At 35.0% G+C, this 16177-nt stretch overlaps 1 protein-coding gene and 1 non-coding gene across 2 annotated transcripts; one reads left to right on the forward strand and one right to left on the reverse strand.

Moving 5' to 3' along the window:
* Window positions 1–2591: 2591 nt before the first annotated feature.
* On the reverse strand, window positions 2592–2664 carry TRNAR-UCU (transfer RNA arginine (anticodon UCU)). Its single transcript has one exon. It is a non-coding gene; the product is annotated as a tRNA-Arg (tRNA).
* Window positions 2665–11138: 8474 nt separating this feature from the next.
* Window positions 11139–12321, forward strand: LOC147492189 (uncharacterized). Its single transcript, XM_086566107.1, has one exon. The coding sequence runs from the start codon at window positions 11349–11351 to the stop codon at window positions 12084–12086; it is 738 nt and encodes a 245-aa protein (XP_086422233.1). The 5' UTR covers window positions 11139–11348; the 3' UTR covers window positions 12087–12321.
* Window positions 12322–16177: the final 3856 nt, after the last annotated feature.

Raw genomic sequence — 16177 nt, forward strand, 5'->3', positions numbered from 1 at the left:
ATGTGCGTTATCATTGGATTAAAGAAATTCTCAAAAACAAGCATTTATGCATTGAGAAGATCCATACCGACAAGAACAGGTCGGATATGATTACCAAAATCTTATCGATAGGTAAGTTTGATGTTTGTTGTGCTATCGTCGGAATGGTAGCACATTCCTCCTGTTGATTTGGGAATGCATGGAGATATCCACCCTCACTGTTTGGGAGGGGGAGATTGTTGAAGTTATCTTTCACATGAGGAAGAGGAGGGAAACTAGTATTGTTCGAGTGAAAAGGTCTGAGCGCGCACGTGCTCAGATTGGTCGTGACCAAGGAGCGTCCGCGCCCTTTCCGTGAAAAAGAAGATAGTTTTTTTTCAGCCTTCTCACGAAACATGTCTACTGGAGTTTTGAGATGGAAAAATAAGAGGACGCGCGCACTCAGATTGGCCGATCCCAAGAGTGCGCCCGCGCTCATGTCTTAACATCTTAAGTTTCTGATTTTTCTACAATAACGCAAAATTTTGCAAACGCGCCGAAATTTCAGATTACTATAAAAACAGAAGTTAGGTTTTGGAAAACCAAGTCTTGAATAAAAACCCAATTTTGAGAGAAATCAAAATTGAGAGAAAACCCTTGTAAAGAGAAAAACTTGTAAGGATAGAGGAGTGATCTAGTAAGTTGGAGAGACTTGAGAGGAGTGATTGTAATATTCGTTCCCATACTTATAAAAGGATTAGCTCTTGTGGAAGTAGGCATGGCTGAACCACGGTACGTCTTTGTGTTGTGGTATGTTTTACTTCCTTTATATTTATATTGTTTGTCTTGTGATAGTTATATCCATAGTTTAGGTTATGGTTGTTGGTTGTAGTGAAATATTAGATTTTAGATTGGAGTAGTAGATTGTCCAAATGCAACCTATCTTAGTGGGGATCGATTGGTATCGTTTTCCCCAACACGATTTACATTACAATAACGCATCAAGGAAATTGTCTAATGACAATAAAACATGAAGGAAAATGTCGAAAAAATAATAATTATGAGTCGGAGAGTTTCTTACCGCAATAAAATTCACCAAGTTTCCACAACAAAATATTGGCTACTAGAGCATATTGATAGAGATGGCGATGAGAGTTCAAAGCTTCAGCAGAGAGAGAGAAAGAGAGGAGGTGAAGAGAGACTGATTGGAGAGAGAGAGAGAGAGGAAAAATCGGGAAGCGTAGAGAAAATAATGTTTCTGCTCCAGTGCTAAACTGAGGAATTACGAAACTTCCACTTGTTAAGCAGATTAATTTGATAAAGATAGAGATGGGGAGGAGAGTTGGAAAATAGTGGAGACGAAGAGAGAAATAGGAAAAACCGAGAAGTGTGAAGAATTTTCTCTTAGGTGAGAAAGGACGAAAGTGCCCCTGTTGTTTAGATATGAAAATCCGAAAATGCCCCTGTGACATACGTAAAAGTTATTGTTCATCGACCCCCCATATTTTTCTAATATAGTAAAATGTATTCATTGTATTACGGGACTTTTTTTTTTTTTGGCCTTTCAAATGGTGATTGCAACTTATTAGGAGTATTAGTGTATTCACTATGACCATTTGTCAATTTCCAATAGTAAGTATAATATCCCAAAGAATTTGGATATCGGCGGAGATTTGGGAAATCGGCCATGATTGGAGAGTTGGAGAGTTGGAGACCTAAAAAATGGATATGAAACTGACTCTAAAAAAAAAAAGCAAGTACCAACTAGCAAAGTCGGTAAAATTTTTGGGTGATGATACCAGAAGTCTGGGATCAAGGAGTTACTGATCTCATAATGCAATTGAGAAATGTATGCCCAGCCCGTTCAAATGATTTGTTACCCTACAAAAACACCATCAACTCCATTTATTAGGCCCATATCAAAGCTTATTCAGTATTCACCCAAACAAAGCCCATATCTAAACCTGAAGATGTTACATTCTCATGTGCCTAAGAGGCTAAGACAAGCAACACCCTATTCGTGAGAGACTCAGAGGCTGAGAGCTAATGGCTAACCAAACGTTTTGAGGATGATTAAAATGCATAACAAACAAACAAAATAAGCTCTGTTTGTTTTCCTGAAAAATTTGGAATGTTTTCAGGTAGAAATGAATTGTAATAAGTTTATTAAAAAGGGATGATGAAGGATTTGGTGAGTGTTTGCAATTTAGAAACAGATGTAAAATTTCTAGTAGAAGAGTATCAGTATTTATAGGAATTTGGTGGCCTAAAGTCGAAACACCTAGCAAAACATTCGACCAACCCCTGTTTTAGTTCAGTATTTACATTGAAAAACTCCTATAAATCGAAGTTAAAGAAGCGCATAAGGACCAATATTCCTTATTTCCAGTTATCTCCAGACACCTGGGTTATCCTGGCTAGGCAACTTGCACAACCGTTGCCATGAACAAATTGCATGTTGAAGCAAACTCTCCACTCAAATAAAAAGATGTTGAAGCAAACAAATTGCATGGATTCTTCTTCTGGTCTTGTACATGATTATCAAACAATTGATATGTTAAAAAAAAAAAAAAAAGGGGGGGGGGTGTGGAATAGAGGGACTCATACTGAAATAAACAAAATAAAATAATGAACACGCCCGGTGGGACTCGAACCCACAATCGCCTGATTAGAAGTCAGACGCCTTATCCATTAGGCCACGGCCGCTTTATGTCTAATTAATTCCAAATTTGTAAATTACGTGTTTGCAATAACAACCAGTTAACAGTTAACACTGTTGCAAAGAGTGTGGGGCTCTCGTCATTAGCATTGAGTTTGTAGACTGTAGCTGGACTCAGGCCAACTAACTGACCCAGACAATAACTTGATAGACAATAATCACAACAATCTCACCAAAAACAGAATTTTCCTTTCAGGCTTTTCTTCAAACCCGTTCTGAAAAATGGGTCACATTTTATTTGGGCTAAGGCCTGGTCCATGAAAGTTCGATTATTCTTCAGTTTTCTATTATTGGCTTCATTTACAGCCCTTGTATTGCGTAAGCATAAGTTTTTCTTCCAAGTAATTGGGCTGTTCCAACGAACATTACTTATTAGTAAGCGGTAAGTATGCTACTTATCAGAGATTCAGAGTATGGGGATTCGGGAATCCTGATGTCAGCGACAGAACAGGAAATTTATATTAGTTACCAGGCAAAGCACTTACAGGAAAAAAAGAATTAAAGTGGCAAGCACATTTTGGTATTAAACTGAAAATTGTACTAACTAGATATCCATTCTAAATAAATGTCCAATGAATGGAACATTATTGTCGAGTACGCATATATTACGATCAGTTGTTGATGCAATCTGACTTTTGGCCTTTTGGGGTACTTAGAGAGTTAGAGACCACCAGAAAGTTGATGAAGTAGTTGGTGGTCCTAATTATTAATGGTGAATCAGTTTGCTTGTACACAGAATCCAATATGTACTTCGACTTTTGGCTTTGTTCATTTTTGAACAAGCAGTCCATAGATTACAGTTTTGAACCCTCGACCCAACTATCTAAATGCAGCCATGACCTTGGGATCGATAATCGAACCCTATAGTTGCTAACATCATCCGACTTTTACTGCACCATTCTGTCTTCAATGACAAAGATGCAGATGCAGACGCAAAGCTTTTTTTATATGGTACCATTGCTCTGGTATTAGATAACTATCGGGTTCACCCTTGCTCGAAATGGCTATTAGGCAGGAGTACTGGACTCGTTTTCTTGTAAATCTAAGTAGTTTTTAAGTTTCGCTTAGTATATTTTGAAAGAGTTGAAAGTATTTTGACCATAAAAATATACAAAGGAGGCAATTGTCACTATTTAAAAACGTAATTTTTTTTATTTTATTTTATTGATAAGTCTGTTTTAACTGAGATCAGCAACTCTTTGATGTTGGCGGGTTCGACTTTCAGACTTTTGATATTATCATCCAAAGGTTTTACCGACTTTGCTAGTCGATACATGCAAATTTGTGAACAAATCTATTTTTAAAAAGATAAGTAACTCAATAGTGTGTAGCGAGATTCGAACTTAGATTTCTGGTATCATCATCCAAAAATTTTACCAACTAACTTAGAAGTCACTTAGTATATTTTATTTTGTATGTGTACTACTTTGGAAAAAAAATTAGAGCTATAGAACAGTGTATCTTGTAATCTTGTTCTAGCTCAAATATATGTATGAAAGAATTTACGGGACAACCCAAGAGATGGATACGAATTAGGTGCCGCACTTAATTTTGATCAAGGCTTAAATAATGTATTGTATGGCACTGTAGCCATTGGGATTTCAAAATGTGTTAGCCAGCCAAAGAGTTGAATACTTATTGAATCTACAATAATCGGCTCGGTTTTGGATAAATGGCCGAGCAAAAAAACTGGGCATGATGAGGCCTACTACTTGGCATGCAGTGATCATGTACCCTTATGCAAGTAATGCAACCCGAACCCCAGGACCACAGGACGATCCAAAGTTAAAATTCTACGTAGGCTTACGTAAATGTACTAAGTGAGAATGAAAAGACAGAAGATTGAAGCCAACAATCAGAGAGATGCTAGGTAACAGCACGAATGTTGATTTGTGCAAATTGGTAAAGAAGAAAACGATCCTTTGTAGAATTGTAGGTGATGAAAACCATGTATATCAACTTAGAGAAGAAGTCTGAGAAAGAAAAGATCGAAAATAGAGATATGGGACCACCTTTACATTTATTTGATATATAATCTACTCAACTATATGTCTATAGAGCTTAGAATATGTTATTTGTTCTGCCACTGCAGTTCCCGATGAAAGAGGGTGGTAGTAGTGAAGGTGGTGGGAGAAGTTATATTGATTTTTAAAGAAAGGGAGAGAAGATAAGGTGGTGATGTTGGGTGCTAAAGTGATAATGCACGAGTAAAAAAAAATTAAAAAAACCCACCCAACAACTCTTTCTCTTTTGGATTCTTTTTATCCAATCAGACCTATTCTTGCAGAGAACATGTCTCTTTATTCATGTCTTCTTCATGAAAATTCAATTTAATATTAATGGAGGGAGAGAGAAAGACTGTTTTGTATACAGCTTTGAAATCAGTATGAAGGGCTTTCCTCTGTTTTTGATTGGAGTTGCAGAAAAAGGAGAATAGGCAACAACTAATAACACTAGGTTCTTTTATCTTTTCTTTCTTCCCTTCCTATATCTGGCCTCCCCCACCTCTGCACATTACAACTGTCCTCCTGATGACTTAAACCCCATTGAAATCCAATGCTTTTGGCATCTCTCTAGCTGTAAATTAAAATCTAACCAATTCCTATTGCCCAACACAACAAAACCCTGTTTTGTTTTTTGTTTTTTTTAAAGTCATTATTGTATTAAGATTAGCTAGTCAAAAAATTCTCCAACGAAAATCCAAAATGAATTTAGTTGAATTTAGCTTTTAACATACTCTTCAGTAAAACACTGTGAGCGAATTGGGGCAATCAGCTGAACTTTGAAACCAAGAAAATAATGAAATACAAGCTAGAAAAAATGATAAACTAAACATTAACAATTTGTAGATGCAAGTCATGCAACTGCATTTTAAGTAAAATCTAATTAAAAAGTTATAGATATGATCTTGCATGTATATCAAACTTATCAAACCGCACCAGAGCTTGCAATGTTAATTAGCCACTACGTAGGCAGTCTCACATTTTTTTAGCCTCAATTTGATGTGCTTAAAAAAATTTGTGATAATTTTAGTCTACATTAATTTGCTAGACTCTTCTTGTTATATGATTAGTATACCTCCAGCACATTTTACTATAAATAATTTCTGCTTCCTTAGATGAGGTTTGTTGATTAAGAATTATTGTTTGTGGATTTGATGAATTCGGAAGACGGCCAGATTTGGATTATAATATTGATCCAGTATAAGAAACAACAAGTTACTAATTTGTAGGCCCGTACACCTACGGCTCTTTTGAAAATTTGTTCAATAATCATTATTATACATATGGAAATTTCATAGCAAATCATTTTAATAGGGGGAAAGACATTTCCATTTTAGTTGCTAACTCGTTTTAATTTCCTAACAAATTGGTTTAATTAAATTTTAAAACCCCGTTTTTCAATTGAGAGAAGAATCTTGTTTTAATAATTGACTTAATTTAGAAGTGTGATTCCCATTTTAATAGGAGAAGAATTCCTGTTTTAATTAGATATGCTAGATTTTCCCTTTTCAATAAGGGAGGAATTTCCGTTTTAATAATAATAATAATAATAATAATAATAATAAATCTCGTTTTAATTAGAAATGCTAGATTTTTTTCCCTCCTAATGGGGGAGGAATTCCCATTTTAATAGAGAATGATTCCCGTTTTAATTAAAAATGCATAGAATTTCTTTTTTCAGAAGTAGAAGAATTCCCGTTTTAATAGGAGATGATGATGTAGAATTTTAACAGAGCTCAAAAAATACCTTTTGTGGGAGTTTTAATAGAAAGTAGTCCCGTGCATACGCACTGACTCTTTTGAAAATTTGCTCAACAATCATAACTATACATATAAAAAAAATTCTAACAAATCGTGATTCCTGTTTTAGCCGCTAACCCGTTGTAATTTCATTCCTAACAAATCGTTTTAATTAAGTTTTAAAAACTCATTTTAATTTCCTAACAAATTATTTTAATTAAGTTTTAAAAACCCGTTTTTTAATTAGGAGATAGATCTCGTTTTAATAGTTTACTTAATTTAGAAGTGTGATTCCCGTTTTAATTAAGATATGCTATATTTTCCCTTTTCAATAGGGAAGGAATTCCCGTTTTAATAGAAAAATAATTCCCGTTTTAATTAGAAGTACTAGATTTACTTTTATTTTTTCTAATAGGGGGAATTCCTATTTTAATAGGAGAATGATTTTCGTTTTAATTAGAAGTGCCTAGAATTTCTTTTTTCAATATGAGAGGAATTTCCGTTTTAATAGGAGATGATGATATGAAATGTTAATATAACTCAAAAAATACCCCTTTGTAGGAGTTTTAATATTAAGACTAGAAAGTAGACACGTGCATATGCACCAGCTCTTTTAAAAACTTGCTCAACAATCATAACTATACATATAGAAATTTTCTAACAAATCGTGATTCCTATTTTTGTCGCTAACCTGTTCTAATTTCCTAGCAAATTGTTTTAATCCAGTTTTAAAACCCCAAATTTCTCAACAAATTGTTTTAATTAAGTTTTAAAAACCCGTTTTTTAATTGGGATAGGGATCCCGTTTTAATTTAGAAGTGTGATTCCCGTTTTTAATAGGAGAATGATTCCCGCTTTAATTCGAAGTGCTAAATTTTTCTTTTTCAATAGGTGAGGAATTCTCATTATAATAGAAGAATAATTCTCGTTTTAATTAGATGTGTTAGAATTTCTCTTTTCAGTAGGAGATGAATTCCCGTTTTAATAGGAGCTGATGACGTGAAATTTTAGGAGAGCTAGAAAAATACCTCTTATGAGAGCATTAATATTGATATTATAAATATAGATATAGATATAGACGTATCATATAGGGTTGGCAATGGGTCGGGTAAGAACCGATACCCGATCTATTCCGAACTAATAAAAGCAGATCTGGGATAGGTAGTTAGCATATTGGATCGGTTATGGGTCTTGAAAATGAAAACAGAACTCTTATTGGATTGGTTTAGGATTAAATATGTATCGAACCGTTATGCATGGGCCAATTCAGTTAAAATTTTGAGCCTTATTTTTCCTAATTTTTCTCCACAATATATTCCATTATGCAACGTTTAAAATTCTAAAATAAGATCGATATGCAAAATATATATGTATGCCAATGTTGTATTATATTTCTACATAATAGATAGTTCTGATCTAAAGAAAAATTCTCACTTACAAATTTAGATGTCAGATCATCCATTACGCTCATTCAAACCATAAATCATGCAATTAAGATTTGATTTCCTAACTATCTATTGCATATTCCAAAAAAATAAAAAGTAAATGATAATAAGCAAGAGCCGATAGAGTTCACGGGTGTAAGTTCTTGTAATGACTTTTGATTATTTAATTAATGTATTATGCATTTTGGATTTATGTACCTTGTTTATATTTAGCAAAAAATTATTTAATATTTATATAACGGAAATTAGGATTACAAAAAACCCCGTCCATATTGAAGTTATTGGTTTGAAACGGATTGGATCCGGAATAAAAAAAATGTTTTTGGTTCGGTTTTGGTTCTCTAACTCAAATATCCATTCGGTTCTTGTCCAGTTCTAGGTCTTCATTGTTGAAAAGTGAAACGGTTTTGGATTTGCAGATATCCGGATCGATCGTCCAACCCATTGCCAGCCCTACTATCATACTATAATCCCATTGTTGTTGAGTTATTAATGTGTGATCCCTAACATGCAACAATTTATGCATGCGCATACGTGTGATGGTTCAAATTTGTGAATTCATTAGACATATCATTTACAAAATTAAAAAAAAAAAAAATGGGGCAATCAAGCACATTGTCACTTCTATAAATTATCCTGGCTTCTTCTTCAATACCCTGATCCTATTTCCTACATATTTCATGCTCTCATACACCCTGGATCTCCTCATTTGCTTGGTGTTATAAAATACAGATTTTGCTAAAAAAAATCTAGTATACAGTCGACGAATTATAAATAGAAATCAAAATAATGATAAGGGTTTTACATTGGGTGATTTGTGACACACCCATAAAAACACTCTCGTACCCAAACTTTAAAATAAATAAATAAAATGATTTTCGACACATTTAGGTTCTTAAATTAGCAATTTTTTTATTAGGTGTACCCATGACAAAACAAGTCATTTATACATCGTGGGACTCCATACATACTAACCTCTAAATACTCTACGCTCTTCACTTATAACTGAAAAATTAAAGAACGTGTTCACAGGGGCGGATCCAGGATTATCACTCAAGGGGAGCTGCTATAACTAACATACATCACAAATATCCAGTATTGTCACTCAAGAGGGCTGCTACAACTAACATACACTACAAATATTTTTTTTGGGAATTATATACACTATTATAACTAGTATTTTTTTTCGACGGAAAAATTGGGTGTGCTGCAGCACACCCCCGCCTCGTAGATCCGCCCCTGCGTATTCATCTTCTTCTTCTTATTATTAATCAAAAGAAAAAAGTGTTTTTGATTTCTTATTTCGATCAAAAGAACGAGTACCCAAAAAATATGTTGTTATTTTTCTTTATTTTTAATCATTTTTCCCCTATAAAAAATACTCCAAATTAATTTGGGAGATATTATTGGATTGAAGTGGTTATTGGGGTATGACAAAAACTTAAGTTAGTTATGGACTTATGGGATAGGGGAGTGTTTTTATGGGAGTGTCCAAGATCACCCTTTACATTTTATCTTTTAAATTAAAGTAAGATTCTCAACATTTTCCCATTATTAGTAAAACTATATATATATATATATATATATATATATATATATATATATATATATATATACACTCGAAATACATTTTTGATGACAAAAAAGTTAAGTATTTCAATTGTTAACAAACGAGTTTGCTAAGTATGTACGTGATTAGTGCGACAAGTTTGTCGTCCCAGGAAAAGTTCCAGGAAAACACTGAATTGGTTTTGATTTTCGGCAAAAGAAATTTGTCAAATCAATTTCACTCATTTTCCGAATCTGTTATGAGTTTTAAAAAATACATATATGGCAGAAGAGAATCAGGTAGTGTGTGGAAGTAGTAGACCAGTAGTTAAGAGCTGCTTGCTGAATTACTGATGCACTCCTGCACTTACAAGTTACAACACATCATGTGTGTGTGTGCGCGCGCGCCTAGTTCACCGCAGTAAGTTAGTTACTAATTCCAGCACAATAAGGAGCAGTTGCAACAGCCCCTGATCCATCTCGAGAAGCGTTCCCTGTTATGCAGTGAAAACAACAGCAAGATAATAGGAGAGAGTATAATTCAAGTAGTCCCCCCTCCTATTAGCATTCGACATCATCACGTGTACATAGGATTCCATGTCAGCTTGGCGGTATTTGCAATTTTCCTTTATGTTACACTGTAATCTTACATGTCACCTTGTCCCATGCATGTATTACCTCTCTTTTGGAAATTAGTAGCGTGGCTCGTTTTTGGCTTGCTTAATATCGGCTTACGTTACAGTATGAGTTGATTCTAAACAGATATTAGGACTCGTTCAAAAAACGAATTAAGTCTGAACATATTAATTGTGTCAGATCGAATACCATCTTGCATAGTTACGGTAGTATTGTAGTATGCGAGTTATATTCATAGTACTGTCAAGTAACACAGTGAGTGACTCTGTTCGGCAAGCAAGTGTATGCGTATCACATGGGGTACAAAGAGACCGGAACAAAATTGCAGGCTAATAACGGTCAGGAGGACATGATATGCTTTTAAGGGTTCTAGTGAGACACTGCTGCCCTGGGTACTTGCCTGAGTGCCTGACCTTCTCATGTGAGCGTGTGGAGTTTTGGCCTTCTGGGTTCTGAACTGAAGTAACAAAATTCCATGACCCAAGTCTTACTTACGCTTAAATTTAACCAATGACAAACTTATCACCTATTCCCATTACATCAAGAACAAAGCATCATCAAAAGATCTATATGAATATATATTATCAAGATCATGTTATTAATATCATCCGATTGGTTGCTTCTTTTTTCTTTTCTAGCTTCTTTTCTAAATAAAATTTAAGCAAAATATCTAAGAAGCTCTTCTTTATATACAAAAATAAATAAAACCATACAACTGTTTTTTCATAAGCTAGACATTCAACTTTGACATAGATGATAAATCACTATGAACAAAATGTGAGAGAAGTGACCAATATAAACGAACGATAGTCAAGATGAACTCGTTTATCATGTTGCTAGTTGCTACACAAGAGGCACATCCATGATCCATGACTTAACTCTACCTCCGACATTATTTTCCACTATTGCATTCGTTCACATAACAGAAAAATATTTTTTACAACAAAAAACAAAACAGGTTTGTGTAATAATAAAAGGGGGTGAAAATGAAAGAACAAAACTATATAATATTCCACCCAATTGCTATATATATAGCGTTCCTATTGGATTGGTAGTCGGTTATTCCTGATATAATTCTAAGCTTCTCTCTCTATTTTTATTCATTTCCTATCTTTTGATCTCCTTTACCTATTTTTTCTCGTCTTTCTTTGCATTTTCTGATAAAACTCCAAGTCCATTTCTCTTCTTCTTACCTTCTCCATACCTCTGTCTCTTGGTTTCTGAGTTTCAGCTTTAACACTTAAATTACTTTTGTTCTTCTTTCTAGTGTTATCTTTATACTTGTGTGTGTGTGAATCTATGGATGTGGACCTACTAAAGTCAGCAACAGAAGAACAGATGGAGATGATGATGATGATGATGCAGATGGAGAAACTACCCGAGTTCGGGGGACACTTTAGCGACATCTCTGAGTTGCCATTAATTGAGTTTTCGGGTGGCAATTCTAACAGCACTACTGGCATTGCACCATCCATGTTTGCTAACACAAATGCAGCGTCTACATTGAACAACCTTACTTCTTCCTTTTCATTTATGAACACCAATTTTCAAGACCCTACACCGCCGTCCTTAACTAATGCAAGATTTAGAACTGGGTCTGAATTATCAGGTGCAAGTAACTTTTCTTGTCCTTCCCAGAAACGAAGCTCAATGGCAGCGATGAGGGAGATGATATTTCGTATTGCTGCAATGCAACCAATACATATTGACCCGGAATCAGTAAAGCCGCCCAAGCGTAGGAATGTTAAGATATCGAAGGATCCACAAAGTGTGGCAGCAAGGCATAGAAGGGAAAGGATAAGTGAGAGGATAAGAATTCTTCAAAGACTAGTTCCAGGAGGGACTAAAATGGATACTGCTTCGATGCTAGATGAAGCAATTCATTACGTCAAATTCTTGAAGACTCAAGTGCAATCTTTGGAGCACACTGCCACCAATACTAGGCCGACGAGCAGTCTTGGATATCCGGCAGGAACTAGTAACTCCAACTACAATCCCTTGGGTAAACCTTACCAGCCCACTCAAATGTTTAGTTGAACGTTGAAGACAGTTGCTTAGCTGAATTAAGAGGGTAGTTTCATTGTCTAGTATAGAGATACATTGTCTGGTATATTGTTGTCCGCAAAGGCTTGTAAAGGGGAGAAAAAAAAATTAAAGAGAGGAGATATTCAGCTTGCTTTAACCTTTTTAGTCCCTACCTCTAATTCTCTTATGTAGGTTTGTGATCAACATTATCATTTTATAAATAATTAAGCCTTAGATCTTTGTTTAATTAAGACTCACATTAATTCTGTTAATCAGTATGATACATTGAAGGCACAAGCAAAGATTCATTTGTGTTGCTTTGTTCATGCTAAAAATTTCTGATAGTGTGCCCGGATAGTGTGATTGGAAATAAAATGGCAGTTTTCGATTTTGTTTCAAGTCATAATTAATCAAGAGAAGTGATGAGAAAACCAATTGGGAGGATGTCACAGAGTGTGCATAGGAGGACCATGTGAAAAATCTGACTTTTCCATGTGAACTCAATCTACAGTAGTCAATCTATTGAACCCTTCAAGTTGACATGGCAATCCACTTCATTGTAGAAGAAAGAAACCAAACCTATACTGCACAAGCACACCTTTTGCACTTTGGGGACAACACTAGCTAGTCGCATGCATGTTAAGTGAAGGATCACAACTTCTACAAAGAACGAAAATTAGTTACTAGAGCCAATATATATGGACAGTACACTGCTTGTCGCCTAAACTTAGGGGGGACACAGTAACGCAAGGTACCCTCTATTCTCTTACCCTAGCCCGATATTGACCCGACCTTAACCACTAGTGCCCCAACTGCAGTTGGGCATCATCCATGTATGATGTCGTTTTTACTCCAAAGGCCTCAGCTATGGGGTGAGAGCCTCCCCGATGCTGGACTTTACAGATTTGCTACGGTCTACACACCTAACACGCTGTTCACTACAAATACTACAATAAAATGAATAAACACTACGGCCTAAACTTGTATTCTTTTGCTAATTTTCACATTGATGAATTGGTTCCTGTCATTAACTTTTAGACTGGTGTGTATAAGTTTGGCAGTGGACATCTCAAATTGGCAGTAGCAGATATATGCTACCAGCTTACGGTGACATATATTACACGAACGCACCCGCATTCATTTTTGGACAGTTCGATTAAACTTGGGATTCTTCAGTCATAATCACAACTTTGTTTAAATGAACAGGACGAAGAACACCATGACCTAATAGGCCTATACAGATCGAATGATCAATACCATATGAAAGTTAGGATTTAGAGTTAGGATTTAGAGCCCCTTTGTAGGGTTTTGTCTTACATAGATTAATTGTTCTTCACAACATGTAGTGCTAGAACATGTTCCCACCAGGAAGAGCTTTCCATGGACACTTACAACTTAATGCTTTTTGAACAATGACATTAGCTTAGAAGTGTAGACATTGGTCCCCCCTTAGCTCAGGACGGTTTAACCTCTAACAGATTTATGAGACCACTGCCACTGATATACTGATAATCAAAACTAGCACCCTACATTGGCTGATCAGTTGTTGTCCACTTTGCAGATTGACAACAGCCTCCAAAGACGAAGTCTGGGTATAGTCTGGGCCGGGTTTCTATCTAAGGAACCAGGCCCAAAAGAAATGTTGACCCTTATCAAATCTTATTAAGGTGACTGCTTCTTCACGAATTAGCTTAGTAGTTTCTGTCAGTGTCTTGCTCGAGACTCCCGTTAATAGCAAGCAAATGCTAGATTTATTCCAATCAGATTTTCCTCCACGAATTTTATTTAGTTAGCTAGCGAAGAGTGATGTCTAAGTCAACTAGTACATGATTGACATTGAATTTCTCTGCATACCGCATTTGATACCCAGTAACGGGCGTCATTTTTACTAACAACCAGAAAAGGAATAGTTTCGATTTTGTGTGATTGAATGGATCGGCGAAAGTCCGGATGTGCCTGCTAAGGTCCACATTATGTCCCGGATAAATCAGATAGACAAGTCTTTTAACAATGCATCGTGTACTGGTATCTTTTTCGTATATGTATTTCTGTTGGTACATTTTTCGAGTTTTTACAAATTATTCCCAGTTCTCATACACTTTAATAAGGAGTATCTGATCTACAACCTCTATAATAAAGGAGAGTTTGTTAGACATATAGACTTATATAAGGTTTCTGTCTTATTTTGGAGAATGCAATTATACTGTGATCCCAAATGTTGTATGCCACTAAGCCGAATTGGATATGCATTAAGCTGCTGGAGTCACCTCGACCTATTTGCAAAATCTAGTTTATTATTCTGTTTTGGAATGCAAACTTATTCCATTGTGGTCTGTACTCTGTAGGAGAGTTATGGGGAAAGTTGGGAGGCTCTGTCAAACTGAATATTCTTTAGGCTTCTTGAACATTGTACATAACTGATGGACTCGGGTGTAGGTGCGCACTGTCGACGTAGGCAAAATTGCCTAACTACACAAGTTATGCTATGTTCCCGTATTGGTAAAGTTTAGGTACTATATATAAAGAGAAAATAACAAAAAAAATGTATGGAACTTTGCACTTGGTTTTAAAACAGACAACAACATATGTATTTTTTTTATTCAAATAAATATATTTTCAAAAAAATTCAATTTAGATATTCTGTCCAATCAATTGGGATGTCCAATTTCGTTAAAAATTTCTCCAATTCTAATTTGCCAGTGTGGCAGTTGTTTAGACCATGAGTTGTCTCCCAGAAAATATAAATTGTCTACAAATATTTTTTCAAAACTCAAAATTGAACAGACTAATATGCAATTCAACAACACAAAAGTGTCTTTATTATATTGTGGGAAATAGTTCTAAAGAAAGTAAAGAAAGTACGAAGTCCCTCTTCTTCTTTGTGCCCATCATATCATCAAAGTTTTCTAATTCAGTTGGTGTGAAAGTACATGTGTCACGTTTCCACTGTTCAAGCTAAATACGGGAATTCTTCGACTTCAAATTCTCAAGCGCTGAAAGCAATAGTTTCCTGGGACCCATTGCAATACCCAATTCCTTGAGGTCCTCCTCTTGCAAGAGCTTAAACTCATCGAGGTCAAGTTGTTTCTCTGTATACAAGTCCACATATTTCTTTAGTCCCAAAGAATGCCACATCCTTTACTTCATCCACAAACTCGTTCGGGTCAAGATAACATCACATAGATTGTTTAATCACATTAAAATAAGAGCACTAGTCTTAATTTTTTTAAATTTGAACTCTAGGTGTTCACGTGTTCGAATGATATGTCTTCTTATTAAAACCAACCACTCTTTTTCTTCTTTTACCGTGTTCATAAGTTGTAGTGGGTAGTAGTGCTCACTGAATTCTCCATGAAATGCAACATTATGTAAAATTGGATAATTTTGATTTGAAAGCATCAAATTTATGTTAATACCAAGAACTAGAAAAAGATTGGTTTGACTGTATTATGAAACATTTTAAGATTGATTTAATGGATATATCAGTTGTAATTTGTAGAGTCGGTGTGTCGAAATGTTGGATGGATGCCACATCAAGGTTGAAACTAATGCCACATAGACAAATTAGATTTGGAGAAATTTTTAACCATCCACATAAGTTGGACATATAATTAATTGGACTGAATGCCTAAATTGAAACTTTTTGAAAGTGCAATATTATTTGTATAAAAAGAAAAAAAATACATTGTCTGTTTTGAAACCAAATATAATGCATTTTATTGGTCATTTTCTCTAAAACATCAACAACTTCACCTACAAAATGATTTAAACCATAATCTTTTGTGCATATGATCTACTAACCATAAAGAACATCTCTACAAAAATTCAACTCGTTTGACAATTTTTAACACCAGTAAATTTAACGCAAAAATCTGTACATTTCGGACCTTTATATATATATATTCAAAAGTGGAAAACAATTTTATTTAAGTTAGTGGATATCAAACGAGTTGAATTTTTATAGAGATGCTCTTTATAGTTAGTAGATCATATGTACAAAAGATTAATATTTAAATTATTTTGTAGGTGAAGTTGTGGGTGTTTTAGATTTGGTACTTATTTAAGGTCCTTTTGCATTCTGTAGTGTTTGACCGTTTGCTATA

This window comes from Coptis chinensis, chromosome 6, assembly GCF_015680905.1.
Source record: "Coptis chinensis isolate HL-2020 chromosome 6, ASM1568090v1, whole genome shotgun sequence".
Lineage (NCBI taxonomy): Eukaryota > Viridiplantae > Streptophyta > Magnoliopsida > Ranunculales > Ranunculaceae > Coptis > Coptis chinensis.

Coding starts and splice junctions, on each gene's coding strand:
- LOC147492189 (XM_086566107.1), top strand. CDS start 11,349: ATGGATGTGGACCTACTAAAGTCAGCAACAGAAGAACAGATGGAGATG.